At 47.4% G+C, this 23,455-nt stretch overlaps 2 protein-coding genes across 2 annotated transcripts; both read left to right on the top strand.

The window, feature by feature from the left end:
• Window positions 1-2,525: 2,525 nt before the first annotated feature.
• LOC141938470 (uncharacterized) lies at window positions 2,526-19,848 on the top strand. The gene is made up of 8 exons (XM_074857336.1): window positions 2,526-4,173; window positions 4,219-5,464; window positions 5,713-5,838; window positions 6,367-6,542; window positions 6,951-7,127; window positions 7,542-7,827; window positions 8,749-9,057; window positions 19,778-19,848. Exons 1-8 carry the CDS (start codon window positions 3,823-3,825, stop codon window positions 19,846-19,848), a joined length of 2,742 nt encoding a protein of 913 aa, XP_074713437.1. The 5' UTR covers window positions 2,526-3,822.
• LOC141938469 (uncharacterized) lies at window positions 18,593-23,194 on the top strand (the record flags this gene model as incomplete). Its single annotated transcript, XM_074857334.1, has 5 exons — window positions 18,593-20,240; window positions 20,286-21,531; window positions 21,780-21,905; window positions 22,434-22,609; window positions 23,018-23,194. Coding segments are annotated over exons 1-5 (2,076 nt in total), but the record flags the coding sequence as incomplete, so codon positions are not given.
• Between the last annotated feature and the right edge of the window lie 261 nt (window positions 23,195-23,455).

Genomic DNA, 23,455 nt, shown 5'->3' with positions numbered 1-23,455 from the left:
TGTTACTGTTTTCTGCACAAAAGCGATTCTGCGAAGCAATGTGAACAGGCACAGAGAAGGTGCTAGCAGGGAATTCTCTGCCTGCCTTTCCCCAGTGCTCTGCAAGCTCTCCAGGACAACGCAGAATCTGCGGCTCTGTGCTTTTTTTTCGTTCTGAACAACTGTTACTGTTTTCTGCACAAAAGCGATTCTGCCAAGCAATGTGAACAGGCACAGAGAAAGTGCTAGCAGGGAATTCTCTGCCTGCCTTTCCCCAGTGCTCTGCAAGCTCTCCAGGACAACATAAAATCTGGGGCTCTGTGCTTTCTTTCGTTCTGAACAAGTGTTACTGTTTTCTGCACAAAAGCGATTCTGCGAAGCAATGTGAACACTTCTGCTTCCCAGGCACAGAGAAGGTGCTAGCAGGGAATACTCTGCCTGCCTTTCCCCAGTGCTCTGCAAGCTCTCCAGGACAACATAAAATCTGGGGCTCTGTGCTTTCTTTCGTTCTGAACAAGTGTTACTGTTTTCTGCACAAAAGCGATTCTGCGAAGCAATGTGAACACTTCTGCTTCCCAGGCACAGAGAAGGTGCTAGCAGGGAATTCTCTGCCTGCCTTTCCGCAGTGCTCTGCAAGCTCTCCAGGACAATGTAGAATCTGGGGCTCTGTGCTTTCTTTCCTTCTGAACAAGTGTTACTGTTTTCTGCACAAAAGCGATTCTGCGAAGCAATGTGAACAGGCACAGAGAAGGTGCTAGCAGGGAATTCTCTGCCTGCCTTTCCCCAGTGCTCTGCAAGCTCTCCAGGACAACATAAAATCTGGGGCTCTGTGCTTTCTTTCCTTCTGAACAAGTGTTACTGTTTTCTGCACAAAAGCGATTCTGCGAAGCAATGTGAACACTTCTGCTTCCCAGGCACAGAGAAGGTGCTAGCAGGGAATTCTCTGCCTGCCTTTCCCCAGTGCTCTGCAAGCTCTCCAGGACAGCATAAAATCTGGGGCTCTGTGCTTTCTTTCGTTCTGAACAAGTGTTACTGTTTTCTGCACAAAAGCGATTCTGCGAAGCAATGTGAACACTTCTGCTTCCCAGGCACAGAGAAGGTGCTAGCAGGGAATTCTCTGCCTGCCTTTCCCCAGTGCTCTGCAAGCTCTCCAGGACAACATAAAATCTGGGGCTCTGTGCTTTCTTTCCTTCTGAACAAGTGTTACTGTTTTCTGCACAAAAGCGATTCTGCGAAGCAATGTGAACAGGCACAGAGAAGGTGCTAGCAGGGAATTCTCTGCATGCCTTTCCCCAGTGCTCTGCCAGCTCTCCAGGACAACATAAAATCTGGGGCTCTGTGCTTTCTTTCGTTCTGAACAAGTGTTACTGTTTTCTGCACAAAAGCGATTCTGCGAAGCAATGTGAACACTTCTGCTTCCCAGGCACAGAGAAGGTGCTAGCAGGGATTCTCTGCCTGCCTTTCCCCAGTGCTCTGCAAGCTCTCCAGGACAACGTAGAATCTGGGGCTCTGTGCTTTCTTTCCTTCTGAACAAGTGTTACTGTTTTCTGCACAAAAGCGATTCTGCGAAGCAATGTGAACAGGCACAGAGAAGGTGCTAGCAGGGAATTCTCTGCCTGCCTTTCCGCAGTGCTCTGCAAGCTCTCCAGGACAACAGCAAATCTGGGGCTCTGTGCTTTCTTTCCTTCTGAACAAGTGTTAATGTTTTCTGCACAAAAGCGATTCTGCGAAGGAATGTGAACACTTCTGCTTCCCAGGCACAGAGAAGGTGCTAGCAGGGAATTCTCTGCCTGCCTTTCCGCAGTGCTCTGCAAGCTCTCCAGGACAACATAAAATCTGGGGCTCTGTGCTTTCTTTCCTTCTGAACAAGTGTTACTGTTTTCTGCACAAAAGCGATTCTGCGAAGCAATGTGAACAGGCACAGAGAAGGTGCTAGCAGGGAATTCTCTGCCTGCCTTTCCCCAGTGCTCTGCAAGCTCTCCAGGACAACATAGAATCTGGGGCTCTGTGCTTTCTTTCCTTCTGAACAAGTGTTACTGTTTTCTGCACAAAAGCGATTCTGCGAAGCAATGTGAACAGGCACAGAGAAGGTGCTAGCAGGGAATTCTCTGCCTGCCTTTCCCCAGTGCTCTGCAAGCTCTCCAGGACAACAGCAAATCTGGCGCTCTGTGCTTTCTTTCCTTCTGAACAAGTGTTACTGTTTTCTGCACAAAAGCGATTCTGCGAAGCAATGTGAACACTTCTGCTTCCCAGGCACAGAGAAGGTGCTAGCAGGGAATTCTCTGCCTGCCTTTCCCCAGTGCTCTGCAAGCTCTCCAGGACAACATAAAATCTGGGGCTCTGTGCTTTCTTCCGTTCTGAACAAGTGTTACTGTTTTCTGCACAAAAGCGATTCTGCGAAGCAATGTGAACAGGCACAGAGAAGGTGCTAGCAGGGAATTCTCTGCCTGCCTTTCCCCAGTGCTCTGCAAGCTCTACAGGATAACATTGTAAGAGTCGGTCAGAAGATCAGCATTGTCTCAACATTGTCATCAGGGATATGGACAGTGAGGTACCCGACAACGGCCTGTTTGGAGCGCAGCTGCCGACCCCTGGAATGGAACGTGGTGCAAAGGCTCCTGAATGCAGAACTATGTGGCACAGCCAGTGCTGTGCTGTTCTCCTGAGTACTGAACCGTGTGGTGCAGGCAGTGCAGTGCTGTTCTTTGGTGCCTGAGCCGTGCAGTACAAAGAGTGTTGTGCTATTGTTCGGTACCTGGGCCTAGCCAGAGCAGTTAGTGGTAATTGCATAGCCATTGTCAAAAAGATGGATCGTGACTGTTGCCATAACACCGATGAAGAAATCATGAACCTCAGATGAACTTTGCTTCATTATAATACCAAAACACACCTCCTGGTTGAAGGTTACCCGCCTCTGAGACTGACCACACCTCGGACACTCCCCCCCGCGCACGCGCGATGGCCTTGCTCGAGAGGGGTGGAGATATGATAATTGAATTCTGAGAAGGGCGGAGACCCCCGAGGCAGAGGTGGAGCAAGGTGTGTTACTAAGCATAAAAGATGACTTCTGGGCAAGAAAAATTGGAAGCTTCCCCACCAAGGACCACGACGATCGACGACGCAGCATCAGCTGGACCCGGGACCGTTAGGACGTCGTGAGATCAGCGGTGGTAGCTATAACCTCTCTCCCTCTTCTCTCTAAAACTTAACTTTACTTTTCTCCTTTCTTTCACCCATCTCTAACTATCGCGTGCCTCTTCACAGGCAACCCAATAAAGTTTCACTGTTTGATTACTGCTATCCCCTTTGGTGTTGGTCACCTTAATTTTGCACTTTCGAGATCGTAGCAAACGAATCATCACGAGTCCACCGAGTGGACCGTGACATTAAACTGGCGTCACGGACAGGATCCTGAGAGACAGGGGGGTGCAGGCTGTGTGTGGTCTGTAACAGGGGAAGAACTTTTCGCTCCAGCCGCACCTGGCCCTACACCCGAAAGGGTGAGAGGTGTCCAGAAAGCAAGGGGGGTGATTTGAGATTCCCGCACACCACACACACCTCGGTGTATTGCACCCCAAACTCGAATTGAGGGCTCTGTCTATCAGGATCAAGTGCAAGGATCTCTTAGTGCAAAAGGGGGAACTGCCCTCAATAAATGAGGTCGACTACCTGGGGAAGTGAAAGGGACAAACTGAGAAAGTCTGCAACTAAGTTTAACCTCCCTGTGGTAGATCTTGGTCCCTTCAGCCACTCGGGGAAGAGAAGGGCGACGCAGCTGCTGTTGCGTCTGTGGTGTAACTAAGTTTTCCTCCCCGAAGTGAGTTCAGCCCCTTCATAATAAGAATGACTGAAAAAGATGTTTATCAAAACCCTCCATTAGTAAAAAATCTTGACTCGTTCTATGCACTCTTGGCAAAGTATGGAGCTCGACCCTCCCCGCCCGGGGAAGAGTGGGCTCGAGACAATTGGGCAAATTTACAGAGTGTAACAGACCGAGTGATTTCCATACATAATGAGGCTAGATTACGGTCAGGTAAAGGCAAAGCGATAATCTGTGCAGTCCTTGGAGCCAGCCTGGTCGCAGCAATTGAAGACCGCTCTAAGCGGCGTAGCCATGAAAAACAAATCATAGAATCCCTTGAAAATTTGGTACAACTTTTGCAGAAAACAATCTCCAACCTGGAAGATCAATTAGTAGAAAAGGAGAAAGCAGTTTGCTTGTTCAAGCAGCAGACAGAGGAAAAGGAGGAAGAAAACCGCTGTCTAAAAGATGCCCTAAGAGAAGAATTTTCAAAGTCTGCTGAATCACTGAGTGAGATAGAAATGATGATGGAAGAGGTAGGTGTTCGGCAAATAAGTCAAATATACCCTCAAAAGGAACTAAAGGAAGCAAAGAAACGCTTCAGGGAGAACCCCCGAGTTAGACCTTTGATTAAAGCAGAATATGCTTATATAAATGATGAGGATAACGACCCACATATTACCACCAAAGAGATACCATATACTCCCACCGAATTGGCCAAGATGAAAAGAGAGTATGGGCGCCTTCCCAAAGAATCCGAAACAGAGTATGTATGGCGCGTATCTCTAACCGGAGGGGACCAAATTCAGTTAAATGAAAAGGAGGCAAGTGGTTACTGGGGTCACGGTGTCTTTTTAACAACAGGGGATAGACGTGCCCCATGGTCCCTAACCCAGCGGGCTGCTTATTGGGCCGGAGGGTTGAACCCTTTAGACAGGGGGGATCCCCTGGCAATCACAGGCACAATAGATCAATTGCTAGAAAGTGTGCACAAAGCAGCCTGCCTGCAAATGATACATGAAAGGAAATTAGTCCCTGGATGTGAATCCCCGATGATGTTGTCTGTGAATCCTGAAATCATGACTCCTTTAATAAGGGGGCTCCCAGAGTCACTCAGATCTACCGGGATTGATCTCCAAAGAACCATAGCATCTTTGGACCCGGTAGAAAAGCTGGAGAGCTTTATAAATGGCAGGAGAGATGAAACCAATACTGGCTCAGATTCACCTTTCAATCATAGCTCAACTCCTTCCCGTTCAAAACATAAAAAGAGGTGGACATGGGGAGATGTAGCTCAGGAATTGATAGATTATAGCAGGAAATATGGTCCTGTGAGGACTCTGGAGGAAAAATCAAAAGGGATCCGTCAAATAGGAGCTAAAGATCTACCCCTTTCCGTTAGCAAGACTGCAACCTCTTCCACTGACCATGCTGCTGTTGCTGACTACTCCCACTCTAAAACAGGAGGAGGACAGCCCCTGACTCGACAACAGTGGTGGGCTTTGGGAATTAAAAAGGGAGTTCCCAGGGATATAATGGATGGTTTACCCCTTAATAAGCTGAGTAAACTAATATCAAGGTGGTATGGTCCGAAACAACACCCACAGCACTCACCGACAAATACAGAAACCTCTCCTGTCACGCCCACGGCCCCCCCTGTGGAGAACACGGGCGACGGGAAAAGTCAGCAGGGAAACTAGAACCTCCGTTCCTTAGCAGTGGGCGGGGGAACGGAGGATGGATTTATATCCGACAGCTCACTAAAACTAATAGAGGAGATTTATTGATTACAGCTATTGTAGGACCTAAGCACGCACCCGTAACTTTTTTAATTGACACCGGGGCTCAGATCTCTGCCCTGACTGAGGAAGATGCACGGAGGTGTGGGGTGATTCCCTCTAAGCAAAACGTTTGTGTCCTGAATGCTTTAGGGTCAACAGAGGTTATGAACGTTGCTCCGGTTAGGCTGATGCTACCGGGAGAGGAAAGCACGGTCACTATTTACATGGTGGTTGGAAACATTCCAACCAACTTGTTAGGAATAGATGCCCTCAAAGGTAGGGGGTGGGAGGATTCAGAAGGATTGTTGTGGACTTTCGGGACACCGCAACTGAACATCAGGCTGCTTCAAACTGCACCCCCTCTGCCGCTTAGCAAAATAACCAATGTCAAACAATACCCCCTCCCCCTGGGAGCAAAGGAAGGTATCAAACCAGTCATGCAGGAGATGCGGGAACAAGGAGTGGTGATAAATACCCATTCTCCTTTTAACTCGCCGGTGTGGCCAGTGAAAAAACCTAATGGGAAGTGGAGGCTCACTATAGATTTTCGAAGGCTGAATGCTAACACAGAGCCCCTAACTGCCGCGGTCCCTAACATGGCTGAATTGGTAATAACAATTCAGGAGAAAGCTCATCCAATTATGGCAACCATAGATGTTAAAGATATGTTTTTCATGATACCTTTGCGACCAGAAGACAGAGATCGTTTTGCTTTTACGTGGGAGGGACAACAATTCACCTTTACCCGGCTGCCTCAGGGATACAAACATTCCCCTACACTTGCTCACCATGCTTTGGCCCAAGAACTGGAGAAAATACCAAAAGCCAAAGGCGTAGCTGTTTATCAGTATATTGATGATATTCTTGTGGGGGGAGATAAAGAAGAGGAGGTAGGAATGACCCAACAGAACATCATCTCCCATTTGGAGAACCTGGGTTTGCAAATTCCCCCAGAAAAGGTCCAAAAGCCATCACAAGAAGTAAAGTTTTTGGGGATTTGGTGGAAAGGGGGAATGACATGTATCCCCCCAGACACTCTCACTTCCCTAGATCAGATTAAAATGCCTGAATCAAAAAAGGATTTGCAGCATGCTTTAGGGCTATTGGTATTCTGGAGAAAACATATCCCAGACTTTTCCATCATTGCCAGACCTCTTTATGATTTACTGAAGAAAAGGGCCAAATGGGAATGGACTGCTTCTCAGGAAGAAGCAATGCAATTGTTAATTTTTGAGGCAACAGCTCACCAGGCTCTTGGCCCTATTCACCCTTCAGACCCCTTTCAGGTAGAATGGGGGTTTGCCACTACAGGATTGTCAGTACACATTTGGCAGCGTGGTCCTGAGGGCCCAACCCGCCCCGTAGGATTTTATTCCCGTGGCTTTAAGGATGCCGAGAAGAGATATACTGCATGGGAGAAAGGTTTGTTTGTGGTTAGCCTGGCTCTCATAGAAGTGGAGAAAATCACACGTCAACAACCAATTGTGCTAAGAGGCCCGTTCAAAGTTATAAAAGCAGTCTCTAACGGGACCCCCCCTCCTGATGGGGTAGCCCAGAGAGCCTCGGTACGAAAGTGGTATGCTCAAATTGAACACTACTGTAACCTTTTTTCAGTGACTGAAGGAGCTCTGAAAAACTTAGCTATCCAAGAAACAGAGAGCCTGGACAGCAGCCAAGACAAACCTATCTCAGTTATTCGGGTGGCCCCTCCTTTCCTCCACGATCAGTCAGTGAATGCTTGGTTTACCGATGCTTCTGCAAAGCGAGAAGGAAAAGTGTGGCAATACCGGGCAGTAGCTCTCCACACTGCTACTGATGAACAGATAATAACAGAGGGAGAAGGGAGTGCCCAGGTAGGAGAATTAATTGCAGTATGGAGTGTTTTCAAGCGTGAAGCACAAACCATTTCCCCAGTCCACATATATACTGATTCTTATGCAGTGTTTAAGGGATGTACTGAATGGCTCCCTTTCTGGGAGCAAAATGAATGGGAGGTTAACAGAATTCCAGTATGGCAAAAGGACAAGTGGCAAGAAATCTTGAGCATTGCCAGCCAAGGGAACTTTGCTGTGGGATGGGTAGCTTCTCATCAAGTAGATGGGGGCTCAGCAGGAGAATGGAACAACAAAGCTGATGAATTAGCAAGACTAGCTCCTGTACAAAAGGACCAGATCACAGAAGACTGGGAACGTCTGTTAGAATGGTTGCATATAAAACGAAAACATATGGGAGCTAAAGATCTGTATCGTGAAGCCCTTGCTCGAGGTTGGCCTGTCACCAGGGAAATGTGTAAAACTTGCATATCAGCCTGCGAACAGTGTCGTACACGGCTCGAAAGACACCCCTTAGAGGATGACCCCCTGCATTTAAGAGAGGGTAAAGGCTTGTGGGATGCCTGGCAGGTAGATTATATCGGCCCCTTTAAGAAATCAGGAGGAAAACGTTTTGTGCTGGTGGGAGTGGAAATAACATCAGGGCTAGTCCAAGCCGAAGCTTTTAACAAAGCTACAGGAGAAAAAACAGTGAAAGCACTGCGTGAATGGTTTGGAATTTTTCCAAAACCACAAGAAATACAATCTGACAATGGCTCCCACTTCACTGCCAAAATCGTACAGGATTGGGCACGAAGCGAAGGAATTAAATGGGTCTTCCACACTCCATACTATCCACAGGCCAATGGAATTGTAGAAAGGACAAATGGTCTCTTAAAATGACTTTTGAAGCCACAGGAGGGAAATTGGGATGTCCGTCTATGGGAAGCTATCAAAGGTGTAAATGATAGATGGGGGGTAAATGGATGCCCTAAAATTACTGCATTTTGCCCGAAGGCACCCTCCCTAGTTCCCTCATTAAAGGGACCAGATAATTCCAGGAACCCAGCACACTTCCCTGGACAACCTGTCCTAGTAGAGCTTCCCACCGTGGGAAGTGTACCATTAGTACTAAAAACCCCACTGAATATACACTCATGGGTAGCATCTGATGCTGTAGGGAAGGAACATCGGATAAATACTCGCTGGATAATTCCATCATTCTAGTTTTCTGTCCAGTATTAATTTCTCTTGCCTTGGAGAGGCAAGTCCTGTTGCTTTCTTGTTGCAGAAGAACTCCGAGGGACACCAAGAATAACATGAACCATGAATCACTTAATTGGATTGGTAGTATTTCTCTGCATCTTACCCCTAGCCCGTAACCAAAAGAATACAGAATGGCCTTGGACAGATGCCTATTTTGGGCATACAGGCGTCATGGGAAAAAATCCATTGGGGATGAATTTGGCAACCGTCATAATATATGACAACATGACATTTCGATCAGACAAATGGGAAATGACAAATTCGATCCATACCTGGACAGTTGAAAGAGGAAAAGAGATACAGATCGGTTGTAAAATCTTCAATGCAAGTGATGCAAAAGATCCGCCTCCCCTGACTCAAATCACCATCAAGGAAATTTCCAACGGAAAAATGGGATCCAGAATAGGCCAAACCCATTGTGCGGCTGAGGTTTGTTGGTATGCGTTTACTGCAATCCGACCAGTATTCATTATTTGTTTAGGAGGAACCAGATTAAAGAACCGAGCTGTATCTTTTAAATTTAGATTAAATATAACACAGGAGGAAACCACAGCCGCTCCTGTTCATACTGTTCCTACTCAGGTTGCTACTTCAAATCACATAGAACTGGAACAATTAAGAGCACCATATGTGTATCCGATAGGACCATATGTAATCAGGAATACAGGCCAACAACAAATGTTGTTTAACCCGGCATGGTCTCTCAAACGAGTTGAATTGCTGATGCAAAACAATGTTTCGGACATTCAGCCAGCTTGCTCACCCTTCCTAAAGGCTTCTTACGAGGGATGGACAACCTGGCTGCAAAAACGAACTCTTTCCACGGGAAGAACACGGAGAGACCTAACCGGTGTTTTGGGAACAGGATTGGGAGTTTTAAATAGTATCGATTCAGAGGTAATAATGAACAAATTGGCTACCTCAATTAGTGATTTGGCTAACTTACAACAGCCTTTGCGATCATCTTTATTGGCTCTGGGGACTAACCAGTGGCTGTTGTCAAATATATTACCAAAGTGGGAAAAGGTAAATGTAAAGGATCATGAATTGATTGCAGATGCACTTGGGGTGATACAGAATAACCTCTCTTTGGCTCTCAGCTGTATCCAGGCTCAAGTATGGATGCAGTCGGTAGCCGCCTCAATTATAAGAGAAGGTGAAGAAGGCACTCTCCCTACTGAAATTAGGAAAATAATTTGGGACAGTGCCACTGATTTTGAGAAGAAACTCCAATCCTGGTGGAACCTGGTAAACTTTACCTATGACCCCATCACAAACACAGCTACAACCTTTGTGCTTACTATATATAATGCTACCCTATACCAAATTTATCCCATCATTGCATTAGGATTGAACCACAACGGAGCTATACTCTATCCTTTTGAGCATAGAGTATGGGCCCGAAAGGTGGATGAAAAATGGCAAACTGTCAATTTGGAATCTTGCATTGTGCGAGAACAACAAGGATTTATCTGTGAAGGCAACGCAATTGAGGCTCGAGATATTTGTTTAGATACTGAACAAAATATTTGTCATTTTGAGATTCATCCTAATGAAAACCCTGAAACAGTACTCATATACATTGGCAAAGGCTGTGTATGTTTGAGGACTGTTTGTGATTTTTTATCCGTGGACAAGGTAATTGTAGAGACTAAAACTCATTCAAATTTTTGTGTTTGTAATTTTACTGAGATTATCGGGTGTGACTTTTCTTATTCGGCCCCGGTCACATCTCACCAACTTTTGCAATCTAATTACACGTTGATTCATGAATTGCTGCCTACACCCATTGGAATGAATCTCACTTTGGTAAAGCAATTACTACAACACAAAGATTTGATTGAGATTTTGGAAAAAAATAGGGAAAACGGACAGAAAACCTTAATAACTGTTCATCACAATGTGAAAGAAATACACCAAATTTTGGAAAGAGTGCAAAAGGATGCAGAACATAGATGGTGGGACACACTTTTCGGATGGTCGCCTACCGCTACAGGCATCCTGAACAAGTTGTGTCACCCCATCGTGGTTCTCTTGATATTGGTTTTGATCAGTTTGGTTTTGTCAGCAGTATTGTATGTCATAACCTGGAGAATGATGAATCGGTTAACACGTTTGATGTCTGTATTGAACACACACAACATGTTTGATGTCCCATCCAATGTGGATATCCCCAAAACAATTGATGTTTTAAAATTTCATTAATTTTTTTTTTATATTAATAGTTTTGATTGTAATTATTTTATAAATTTAATTTTGTAGATTGTTTGATCACTGTTATTTCCTTTCTTTCTTCTCTCTCTCTCTGTCTCTCTCCCTTTCTTTTGATTTCTTTCTTCCTCTACTACTATGCTACTACCGTGCGATCCCGATGTCCTGACGACCATGTTGAGCCACGGGGTGGTGTAAGAGTCGGTCAGAAGATCAGCATTGTCTCAACATTGTCATCAGGGATATGGACAGTGAGGTACCCGACAACGGCCTGTTTGGAGCGCAGCTGCCGACCCCTGGAATGGAACGTGGTGCAAAGGCTCCTGAATGCAGAACTATGTGGCACAGCCAGTGCTGTGCTGTTCTCCTGAGTACTGAACCGTGTGGTGCAGGCAGTGCAGTGCTGTTCTTTGGTGCCTGAGCCGTGCAGTACAAAGAGTGTTGTGCTATTGTTCGGTACCTGGGCCTAGCCAGAGCAGTTAGTGGTAATTGCATAGCCATTGTCAAAAAGATGGATCGTGACTGTTGCCATAACACCGATGAAGAAATCATGAACCTCAGATGAACTTTGCTTCATTATAATACCAAAACACACCTCCTGGTTGAAGGTTACCCGCCTCTGAGACTGACCACACCTCGGACACTCCCCCCCGCGCACGCGCGATGGCCTTGCTCGAGAGGGGTGGAGATATGATAATTGAATTCTGAGAAGGGCGGAGACCCCCGAGGCAGAGGTGGAGCAAGGTGTGTTACTAAGCATAAAAGATGACTTCTGGGCAAGAAAAATTGGAAGCTTCCCCACCAAGGACCACGACGATCGACGACGCAGCATCAGCTGGACCCGGGACCGTTAGGACGTCGTGAGATCAGCGGTGGTAGCTATAACCTCTCTCCCTCTTCTCTTTAAAACTTAACTTTACTTTTCTCCTTTCTTTCACCCATCTCTAACTATCGCGTGCCTCTTCACAGGCAACCCAATAAAGTTTCACTGTTTGATTACTGCTATCCCCTTTGGTGTTGGTCACCTTAATTTTGCACTTTCGAGATCGTAGCAAACGAATCATCACGAGTCCACCGAGTGGACCGTGACAAACATAAAATCTGGGGCTCTGTGCTTTCTTTCCTTCTGAACAAGTGTTACTGTTTTCTGCACAAAAGCGATTCTGCGAAGCAATGTGAACACTTCTGCTTCCCAGGCACAGAGAAGGTGCTAGCAGGGAATTCTCTGCCTGCCTTTCCCCAGTGCTCTGCAAGCTCTCCAGGACAACATAAAATCTGGGGCTCTGTGCTTTCTTTCGTTCTGAACAAGTGTTACTGTTTTCTGCACAAAAGCGATTCTGCGAAGCAATGTGAAGACTTCTGCTTCCCAGGCACAGAGAAGGTGCTAGCAGGGAATTCTCTGCCTACCTTTCCGCAGTGCTCTGCAAGCTCTACAGGACAACGTAGAATCTGGGGCTCTGTGCTTTCTTTCCTTCTGAACAAGTGTTACTGTTTCCTGCACAAAAGCGATTCTGCGAAGCAATGTGAACACTTCTGCTTCCCAGGCACAGAGAAGGTGCTAGCAGGGAATTCTCTGCCTGCCTTTCCGCAGTGCTCTGCAAGCTCTCCAGGACAACGTAGAATCTGGGGCTCTGTGCTTTCTTTCCTTCTGAACAAGTGTTACTGTTTTCTGCACAAAAGCGATTCTGCGAAGCAATGTGAACAGGCACAGAGAAGGTGCTAGCAGGGAATTCTCTGCCTGCCTTTCCCCAGTGCTCTGCAAGCTCTCCAGGACAACAGCAAATCTGGGGCTCTGTGCTTTCTTTTGTTCTGAACAAGTGTTACTGTTTTCTGCACAAAAGCGATTCTGCGAAGCAATGTGAACACTTCTGCTTCCCAGGCACAGAGAAGGTGCTAGCAGGGAATACTCTGCCTGCCTTTCCCCAGTGCTCTGCAAGCTCTCCAGGACAACATAAAATCTGGGGCTCTGTGCTTTCTTTCCTTCTGAACAAGTGTTACTGTTTTCTGCACAAAAGCGATTCTGCGAAGCAATGTGAACAGGCACAGAGAAGGTGCTAGCAGGGAATTCTCTGCATGCCTTTCCCCAGTGCTCTGCCAGCTCTCCAGGACAACATAAAATCTGGGGCTCTGTGCTTTCTTTCGTTCTGAACAAGTGTTACTGTTTTCTGCACAAAAGCGATTCTGCGAAGCAATGTGAAGACTTCTGCTTCCCAGGCACAGAGAAGGTGCTAGCAGGGATTCTCTGCCTGCCTTTCCCCAGTGCTCTGCAAGCTCTCCAGGACAACGTAGAATCTGCGGCTCTGTGCTTTCTTTCCTTCTGAACAAGTGTTACTGTTTTCTGCACAAAAGCGATTCTGCGAAGCAATGTGAACAGGCACAGAGAAGGTGCTAGCAGGGAATTCTCTGCCTGCCTTTCCCCAGTGCTCTGCAAGCTCTCCAGGACAACAGCAAATCTGGGGCTCTGTGCTTTCTTTTGTTCTGAACAAGTGTTACTGTTTTCTGCACAAAAGCGATTCTGCGAAGCAATGTGAACACTTCTGCTTCCCAGGCACAGAGAAGGTGCTAGCAGGGAATTCTCTGCCTGCCTTTCCCCAGTGCTCTGCAAGCTCTCCAGGACAACATAAAATCTGGGGCTCTGTGCTTTCTTTCGTTCTGAACAAGTGTTACTGTTTTCTGCACAAAAGCGATTCTGCGAAGCAATGTGAACACTTCTGCTTCCCAGGCACAGAGAAGGTGCTAGCAGGGAATTCTCTGCCTGCCTTTCCGCAGTGCTCTGCAAGCTCTCCAGGACAACATAAAATCTGGGGCTCTGTGCTTTCTTTCCTTCTGAACAAGTGTTACTGTTTTCTGCACAAAAGCGATTCTGCGAAGGAATGTGAACACTTCTGCTTCCCAGGCACAGAGAAGGTGCTAGCAGGGAATTCTCTGCCTGCCTTTCCGCAGTGCTCTGCAAGCTCTCCAGGACAACATAAAATCTGGGGCTCTGTGCTTTCTTTCCTTCTGAACAAGTGTTACTGTTTTCTGCACAAAAGCGATTCTGCGAAGCAATGTGAACAGGCACAGAGAAGGTGCTAGCAGGGAATTCTCTGCCTGCCTTTCCCCAGTGCTCTGCAAGCTCTCCAAGACAACAGCAAATCTGGGGCTCTGTGCTTTCTTTCGTTCTGAACAAGTGTTACTGTTTTCTGCACAAAAGCGATTCTGCGAAGCAATGTGAACACTTCTGCTTCCCAGGCACAGAGAAGGTGCTAGCAGGGAATTCTCTGCCTGCCTTTCCCCAGTGCTCTGCAAGCTCTCCAGGACAACATAAAATCTGGGGCTCTGTGCTTTCTTCCGTTCTGAACAAGTGTTACTGTTTTCTGCACAAAAGCGATTCTGCGAAGCAATGTGAACAGGCACAGAGAAGGTGCTAGCAGGGAATTCTCTGCCTGCCTTTCCCCAGTGCTCTGCAAGCTCTCCAGGACAACATAAAATCTGGGGCTCTGTGCTTTCTTTCGTTCTGAACAAGTGTTACTGTTTTCTGCACAAAAGCGATTCTGCGAAGCAATGTGAACACTTCTGCTTCCCAGGCACAGAGAAGGTGCTAGCAGGGAATACTCTGCCTGCCTTTCCCCAGTGCTCTGCAAGCTCTCCAGGACAACATAAAATCTGGGGCTCTGTGCTTTCTTTCCTTCTGAACAAGTGTTACTGTTTTCTGCACAAAAGCGATTCTGCGAAGCAATGTGAACAGGCACAGAGAAGGTGCTAGCAGGGAATTCTCTGCCTGCCTTTCCCCAGTGCTCTGCCAGCTCTCCAGGACAACATAAAATCTGGGGCTCTGTGCTTTCTTTCGTTCTGAACAAGTGTTACTGTTTTCTGCACAAAAGCGATTCTGCGAAGCAATGTGAACACTTCTGCTTCCCAGGCACAGAGAAGGTGCTAGCAGGGATTCTCTGCCTGCCTTTCCCCAGTGCTCTGCAAGCTCTCCAGGACAACGTAGAATCTGCGGCTCTGTGCTTTCTTTCGTTCTGAACAAGTGTTACTGTTTTCTGCACAAAAGCGATTCTGCGAAGCAATGTGAACAGGCACAGAGAAGGTGCTAGCAGGGAATTCTCTGCCTGCCTTTCCCCAGTGCTCTGCAAGCTCTCCAGGACAACAGCAAATCTGGGGCTCTGTGCTTTCTTTTGTTCTGAACAAGTGTTACTGTTTTCTGCACAAAAGCGATTCTGCGAAGCAATGTGAACACTTCTGCTTCCCAGGCACAGAGAAGGTGCTAGCAGGGAATACTCTGCCTGCCTTTCCCCAGTGCTCTGCAAGCTCTCCAGGACAACATAAAATCTGGGGCTCTGTGCTTTCTTTCGTTCTGAACAAGTGTTACTGTTTTCTGCACAAAAGCGATTCTGCGAAGCAATGTGAACACTTCTGCTTCCCAGGCACAGAGAAGGTGCTAGCAGGGAATTCTCTGCCTGCCTTTCCCCAGTGCTCTGCAAGCTCTCCAGGACAACATAAAATCTGGGGCTCTGTGCTTTCTTTCCTTCTGAACAAGTGTTACTGTTTTCTGCACAAAAGCGATTCTGCGAAGGAATGTGAACACTTCTGCTTCCCAGGCACAGAGAAGGTGCTAGCAGGGAATTCTCTGCCTGCCTTTCCGCAGTGCTCTGCAAGCTCTCCAGGACAACATAAAATCTGGGGCTCTGTGCTTTCTTTCCTTCTGAACAAGTGTTACTGTTTTCTGCACAAAAGCGATTCTGCGAAGCAATGTGAACAGGCACAGAGAAGGTGCTAGCAGGGAATTCTCTGCCTGCCTTTCCCCAGTGCTCTGCAAGCTCTCCAAGACAACAGCAAATCTGGGGCTCTGTGCTTTCTTTCGTTCTGAACAAGTGTTACTGTTTTCTGCACAAAAGCGATTCTGCGAAGCAATGTGAACACTTCTGCTTCCCAGGCACAGAGAAGGTGCTAGCAGGGAATTCTCTGCCTGCCTTTCCCCAGTGCTCTGCAAGCTCTCCAGGACAACATAAAATCTGGGGCTCTGTGCTTTCTTCCGTTCTGAACAAGTGTTACTGTTTTCTGCACAAAAGCGATTCTGCGAAGCAATGTGAACAGGCACAGAGAAGGTGCTAGCAGGGAATTCTCTGCCTGCCTTTCCCCAGTGCTCTGCAAGCTCTCCAGGACAACATAAAATCTGGGGCTCTGTGCTTTCTTTCGTTCTGAACAAGTGTTACTGTTTTCTGCACAAAAGCGATTCTGCGAAGCAATGTGAACACTTCTGCTTCCCAGGCACAGAGAAGGTGCTAGCAGGGAATTCTCTGCCTGCCTTTCCCCAGTGCTCTGCAAGCTCTCCAGGACAACATAAAATCTGGGGCTCTGTGCTTTCTTTCCTTCTGAACAAGTGTTACTGTTTTCTGCACAAAAGCGATTCTGCGAAGGAATGTGAACACTTCTGCTTCCCAGGCACAGAGAAGGTGCTAGCAGGGAATACTCTGCCTGCCTTTCCCCAGTGCTCTGCAAGCTCTCCAGGACAACATAAAATCTGGGGCTCTGTGCTTTCTTTCCTTCTGAACAAGTGTTACTGTTTTCTGCACAAAAGCGATTCTGCGAAGCAATGTGAACAGGCACAGAGAAGGTGCTAGCAGGGAATTCTCTGCATGCCTTTCCCCAGTGCTCTGCCAGCTCTCCAGGACAACATAAAATCTGGGGCTCTGTGCTTTCTTTCGTTCTGAACAAGTGTTACTGTTTTCTGCACAAAAGCGATTCTGCGAAGCAATGTGAAGACTTCTGCTTCCCAGGCACAGAGAAGGTGCTAGCAGGGATTCTCTGCCTGCCTTTCCCCAGTGCTCTGCAAGCTCTCCAGGACAACGTAGAATCTGCGGCTCTGTGCTTTCTTTCCTTCTGAACAAGTGTTACTGTTTTCTGCACAAAAGCGATTCTGCGAAGCAATGTGAACAGGCACAGAGAAGGTGCTAGCAGGGAATTCTCTGCCTGCCTTTCCCCAGTGCTCTGCAAGCTCTCCAGGACAACAGCAAATCTGGGGCTCTGTGCTTTCTTTTGTTCTGAACAAGTGTTACTGTTTTCTGCACAAAAGCGATTCTGCGAAGCAATGTGAACACTTCTGCTTCCCAGGCACAGAGAAGGTGCTAGCAGGGAATACTCTGCCTGCCTTTCCCCAGTGCTCTGCAAGCTCTCCAGGACAACATAAAATCTGGGGCTCTGTGCTTTCTTTCGTTCTGAACAAGTGTTACTGTTTTCTGCACAAAAGCGATTCTGCGAAGCAATGTGAACACTTCTGCTTCCCAGGCACAGAGAAGGTGCTAGCAGGGAATTCTCTGCCTGCCTTTCCCCAGTGCTCTGCAAGCTCTCCAGGACAACATAAAATCTGGGGCTCTGTGCTTTCTTTCCTTCTGAACAAGTGTTACTGTTTTCTGCACAAAAGCGATTCTGCGAAGGAATGTGAACACTTCTGCTTCCCAGGCACAGAGAAGGTGCTAGCAGGGAATTCTCTGCCTGCCTTTCCGCAGTGCTCTGCAAGCTCTCCAGGACAACATAAAATCTGGGGCTCTGTGCTTTCTTTCCTTCTGAACAAGTGTTACTGTTTTCTGCACAAAAGCGATTCTGCGAAGCAATGTGAACAGGCACAGAGAAGGTGCTAGCAGGGAATTCTCTGCCTGCCTTTCCCCAGTGCTCTGCAAGCTCTCCAAGACAACAGCAAATCTGGGGCTCTGTGCTTTCTTTCGTTCTGAACAAGTGTTACTGTTTTCTGCACAAAAGCGATTCTGCGAAGCAATGTGAACACTTCTGCTTCCCAGGCACAGAGAAGGTGCTAGCAGGGAATTCTCTGCCTGCCTTTCCCCAGTGCTCTGCAAGCTCTCCAGGACAACATAAAATCTGGGGCTCTGTGCTTTCTTCCGTTCTGAACAAGTGTTACTGTTTTCTGCACAAAAGCGATTCTGCGAAGCAATGTGAACAGGCACAGAGAAGGTGCTAGCAGGGAATTCTCTGCCTGCCTTTCCCCAGTGCTCTGCAAGCTCTCCAGGACAACATAAAATCTGGGGCTCTGTGCTTTCTTTCGTTCTGAACAAGTGTTACTGTTTTCTGCACAAAAGCGATTCTGCGAAGCAATGTGAACACTTCTGCTTCCCAGGCACAGAGAAGGTGCTAGCAGGGAATTCTCTGCCTGCCTTTCCCCAGTGCTCTGCAAGCTCTCCAGGACAACATAAAATCTGGGGCTCTGTGCTTTCTTTCCTTCTGAACAAGTGTTACTGTTTTCTGCACAAAAGCGATTCTGCGAAGCAATGTGAACAGGCACAGAGAAGGTGCTAGCAGGGAATTCTCTGCCTGCCTTTCCCCAGTGCTCTGCAAGCTCTCCAGGACAACATAAAATCTGGGGCTCTGTGCTTTCTTTCGTTCTGAACAAGTGTTACTGTTTTCTGCACAAAAGCGATTCTGCGAAGCAATGTGAACACTTCTGCTTCCCAGGCACAGAGAAGGTGCTAGCAGGGAATTCTCTGCCTGCCTTTCCCCAGTGCTCTGCAAGCTCTCCAGGACAACATAAAATCTGGGGCTCTGTGCTTTCTTCCGTTCTGAACAAGTGTTACTGTTTTCTGCACAAAAGCGATTCTGCGAAGCAATGTGAACAGGCACAGAGAAGGTGCTAGCAGGGAATTCTCTGCCTGCCTTTCCCCAGTGCTCTGCAAGCTCTACAGGATAACATTGTAAGAGTCGGTCAGAAGATCAGCATTGTCTCAACATTGTCATCAGGGATATGGACAGTGAGGTACCCGACAACGGCCTGTTTGGAGCGCAGCTGCCGACCCCTGGAATGGAACGTGGTGCAAAGGCTCCTGAATGCAGAACTATGTGGCACAGCCAGTGCTGTGCTGTTCTCCTGAGTACTGAACCGTGTGGTGCAGGCAGTGCAGTGCTGTTCTTTGGTGCCTGAGCCGTGCAGTACAAAGAGTGTTGTGCTATTGTTCGGTACCTGGGCCTAGCCAGAGCAGTTAGTGGTAATTGCATAGCCATTGTCAAAAAGATGGATCGTGACTGTTGCCATAACACCGATGAAGAAATCATGAACCTCAGATGAACTTTGCTTCATTATAATACCAAAACACACCTCCTGGTTGAAGGTTACCCGCCTCTGAGACTGACCACACCTCGGACACTCCCCCCCGCGCACGCGCGATGGCCTTGCTCGAGAGGGGTGGAGATATGATAATTGAATTCTGAGAAGGGCGGAGACCCCCGAGGCAGAGGTGGAGCAAGGTGTGTTACTAAGCATAAAAGATGACTTCTGGGCAAGAAAAATTGGAAGCTTCCCCACCAAGGACCACGACGATCGACGACGCAGCATCAGCTGGACCCGGGACCGTTAGGACGTCGTGAGATCAGCGGTGGTAGCTATAACCTCTCTCCCTCTTCTCTCTAAAACTTAACTTTACTTTTCTCCTTTCTTTCACCCATCTCTAACTATCGCGTGCCTCTTCACAGGCAACCCAATAAAGTTTCACTGTTTGATTACTGCTATCCCCTTTGGTGTTGGTCACCTTAATTTTGCACTTTCGAGATCGTAGCAAACGAATCATCACGAGTCCACCGAGTGGACCGTGACATTAAACTGGCGTCACGGACAGGATCCTGAGAGACAGGGGGGTGCAGGCTGTGTGTGGTCTGTAACAGGGGAAGAACTTTTCGCTCCAGCCGCACCTGGCCCTACACCCGAAAGGGTGAGAGGTGTCCAGAAAGCAAGGGGGGTGATTTGAGATTCCCGCACACCACACACACCTCGGTGTATTGCACCCCAAACTCGAATTGAGGGCTCTGTCTATCAGGATCAAGTGCAAGGATCTCTTAGTGCAAAAGGGGGAACTGCCCTCAATAAATGAGGTCGACTACCTGGGGAAGTGAAAGGGACAAACTGAGAAAGTCTGCAACTAAGTTTAACCTCCCTGTGGTAGATCTTGGTCCCTTCAGCCACTCGGGGAAGAGAAGGGCGACGCAGCTGCTGTTGCGTCTGTGGTGTAACTAAGTTTTCCTCCCCGAAGTGAGTTCAGCCCCTTCATAATAAGAATGACTGAAAAAGATGTTTATCAAAACCCTCCATTAGTAAAAAATCTTGACTCGTTCTATGCACTCTTGGCAAAGTATGGAGCTCGACCCTCCCCGCCCGGGGAAGAGTGGGCTCGAGACAATTGGGCAAATTTACAGAGTGTAACAGACCGAGTGATTTCCATACATAATGAGGCTAGATTACGGTCAGGTAAAGGCAAAGCGATAATCTGTGCAGTCCTTGGAGCCAGCCTGGTCGCAGCAATTGAAGACCGCTCTAAGCGGCGTAGCCATGAAAAACAAATCATAGAATCCCTTGAAAATTTGGTACAACTTTTGCAGAAAACAATCTCCAACCTGGAAGATCAATTAGTAGAAAAGGAGAAAGCAGTTTGCTTGTTCAAGCAGCAGACAGAGGAAAAGGAGGAAGAAAACCGCTGTCTAAAAGATGCCCTAAGAGAAGAATTTTCAAAGTCTGCTGAATCACTGAGTGAGATAGAAATGATGATGGAAGAGGTAGGTGTTCGGCAAATAAGTCAAATATACCCTCAAAAGGAACTAAAGGAAGCAAAGAAACGCTTCAGGGAGAACCCCCGAGTTAGACCTTTGATTAAAGCAGAATATGCTTATATAAATGATGAGGATAACGACCCACATATTACCACCAAAGAGATACCATATACTCCCACCGAATTGGCCAAGATGAAAAGAGAGTATGGGCGCCTTCCCAAAGAATCCGAAACAGAGTATGTATGGCGCGTATCTCTAACCGGAGGGGACCAAATTCAGTTAAATGAAAAGGAGGCAAGTGGTTACTGGGGTCACGGTGTCTTTTTAACAACAGGGGATAGACGTGCCCCATGGTCCCTAACCCAGCGGGCTGCTTATTGGGCCGGAGGGTTGAACCCTTTAGACAGGGGGGATCCCCTGGCAATCACAGGCACAATAGATCAATTGCTAGAAAGTGTGCACAAAGCAGCCTGCCTGCAAATGATACATGAAAGGAAATTAGTCCCTGGATGTGAATCCCCGATGATGTTGTCTGTGAATCCTGAAATCATGACTCCTTTAATAAGGGGGCTCCCAGAGTCACTCAGATCTACCGGGATTGATCTCCAAAGAACCATAGCATCTTTGGACCCGGTAGAAAAGCTGGAGAGCTTTATAAATGGCAGGAGAGATGAAACCAATACTGGCTCAGATTCACCTTTCAATCATAGCTCAACTCCTTCCCGTTCAAAACATAAAAAGAGGTGGACATGGGGAGATGTAGCTCAGGAATTGATAGATTATAGCAGGAAATATGGTCCTGTGAGGACTCTGGAGGAAAAATCAAAAGGGATCCGTCAAATAGGAGCTAAAGATCTACCCCTTTCCGTTAGCAAGACTGCAACCTCTTCCACTGACCATGCTGCTGTTGCTGACTACTCCCACTCTAAAACAGGAGGAGGACAGCCCCTGACTCGACAACAGTGGTGGGCTTTGGGAATTAAAAAGGGAGTTCCCAGGGATATAATGGATGGTTTACCCCTTAATAAGCTGAGTAAACTAATATCAAGGTGGTATGGTCCGAAACAACACCCACAGCACTCACCGACAAATACAGAAACCTCTCCTGTCACGCCCACGGCCCCCCCTGTGGAGAACACGGGCGACGGGAAAAGTCAGCAGGGAAACTAGAACCTCCGTTCCTTAGCAGTGGGCGGGGGAACGGAGGATGGATTTATATCCGACAGCTCACTAAAACTAATAGAGGAGATTTATTGATTACAGCTATTGTAGGACCTAAGCGCGCACCCGTAACTTTTTTAATTGACACCGGGGCTCAGATCTCTGCCCTGACTGAGGAAGATGCACGGAGGTGTGGGGTGATTCCCTCTAAGCAAAACGTTTGTGTCCTGAATGCTTTAGGGTCAACAGAGGTTATGAACGTTGCTCCGGTTAGGCTGATGCTACCGGGAGAGGAAAGCACGGTCACTATTTACATGGTGGTTGGAAACATTCCAACCAACTTGTTAGGAATAGATGCCCTCAAAGGTAGGGGGTGGGAGGATTCAGAAGGATTGTTGTGGACTTTCGGGACACCGCAACTGAACATCAGGCTGCTTCAAACTGCACCCCCTCTGCCGCTTAGCAAAATAACCAATGTCAAACAATACCCCCTCCCCCTGGGAGCAAAGGAAGGTATCAAACCAGTCATGCAGGAGATGCGGGAACAAGGAGTGGTGATAAATACCCATTCTCCTTTTAACTCGCCGGTGTGGCCAGTGAAAAAACCTAATGGGAAGTGGAGGCTCACTATAGATTTTCGAAGGCTGAATGCTAACACAGAGCCCCTAACTGCCGCGGTCCCTAACATGGCTGAATTGGTAATAACAATTCAGGAGAAAGCTCATCCAATTATGGCAACCATAGATGTTAAAGATATGTTTTTCATGATACCTTTGCGACCAGAAGACAGAGATCGTTTTGCTTTTACGTGGGAGGGACAACAATTCACCTTTACCCGGCTGCCTCAGGGATACAAACATTCCCCTACACTTGCTCACCATGCTTTGGCCCAAGAACTGGAGAAAATACCAAAAGCCAAAGGCGTAGCTGTTTATCAGTATATTGATGATATTCTTGTGGGGGGAGATAAAGAAGAGGAGGTAGGAATGACCCAACAGAACATCATCTCCCATTTGGAGAACCTGGGTTTGCAAATTCCCCCAGAAAAGGTCCAAAAGCCATCACAAGAAGTAAAGTTTTTGGGGATTTGGTGGAAAGGGGGAATGACATGTATCCCCCCAGACACTCTCACTTCCCTAGATCAGATTAAAATGCCTGAATCAAAAAAGGATTTGCAGCATGCTTTAGGGCTATTGGTATTCTGGAGAAAACATATCCCAGACTTTTCCATCATTGCCAGACCTCTTTATGATTTACTGAAGAAAAGGGCCAAATGGGAATGGACTGCTTCTCAGGAAGAAGCAATGCAATTGTTAATTTTTGAGGCAACAGCTCACCAGGCTCTTGGCCCTATTCACCCTTCAGACCCCTTTCAGGTAGAATGGGGGTTTGCCACTACAGGATTGTCAGTACACATTTGGCAGCGTGGTCCTGAGGGCCCAACCCGCCCCGTAGGATTTTATTCCCGTGGCTTTAAGGATGCCGAGAAGAGATATACTGCATGGGAGAAAGGTTTGTTTGTGGTTAGCCTGGCTCTCATAGAAGTGGAGAAAATCACACGTCAACAACCAATTGTGCTAAGAGGCCCGTTCAAAGTTATAAAAGCAGTCTCTAACGGGACCCCCCCTCCTGATGGGGTAGCCCAGAGAGCCTCGGTACGAAAGTGGTATGCTCAAATTGAACACTACTGTAACCTTTTTTCAGTGACTGAAGGAGCTCTGAAAAACTTAGCTATCCAAGAAACAGAGAGCCTGGACAGCAGCCAAGACAAACCTATCTCAGTTATTCGGGTGGCCCCTCCTTTCCTCCACGATCAGTCAGTGAATGCTTGGTTTACCGATGCTTCTGCAAAGCGAGAAGGAAAAGTGTGGCAATACCGGGCAGTAGCTCTCCACACTGCTACTGATGAACAGATA

This window comes from Strix uralensis, unplaced genomic scaffold, assembly GCF_047716275.1.
Source record: "Strix uralensis isolate ZFMK-TIS-50842 unplaced genomic scaffold, bStrUra1 scaffold_58, whole genome shotgun sequence".
Taxonomy (NCBI): Eukaryota; Metazoa; Chordata; class Aves; order Strigiformes; family Strigidae; genus Strix; species Strix uralensis.
The sequence above is the reverse complement of the archived record's forward strand: the minus strand, read 5'-3'. Positions and strand labels throughout refer to the sequence as shown.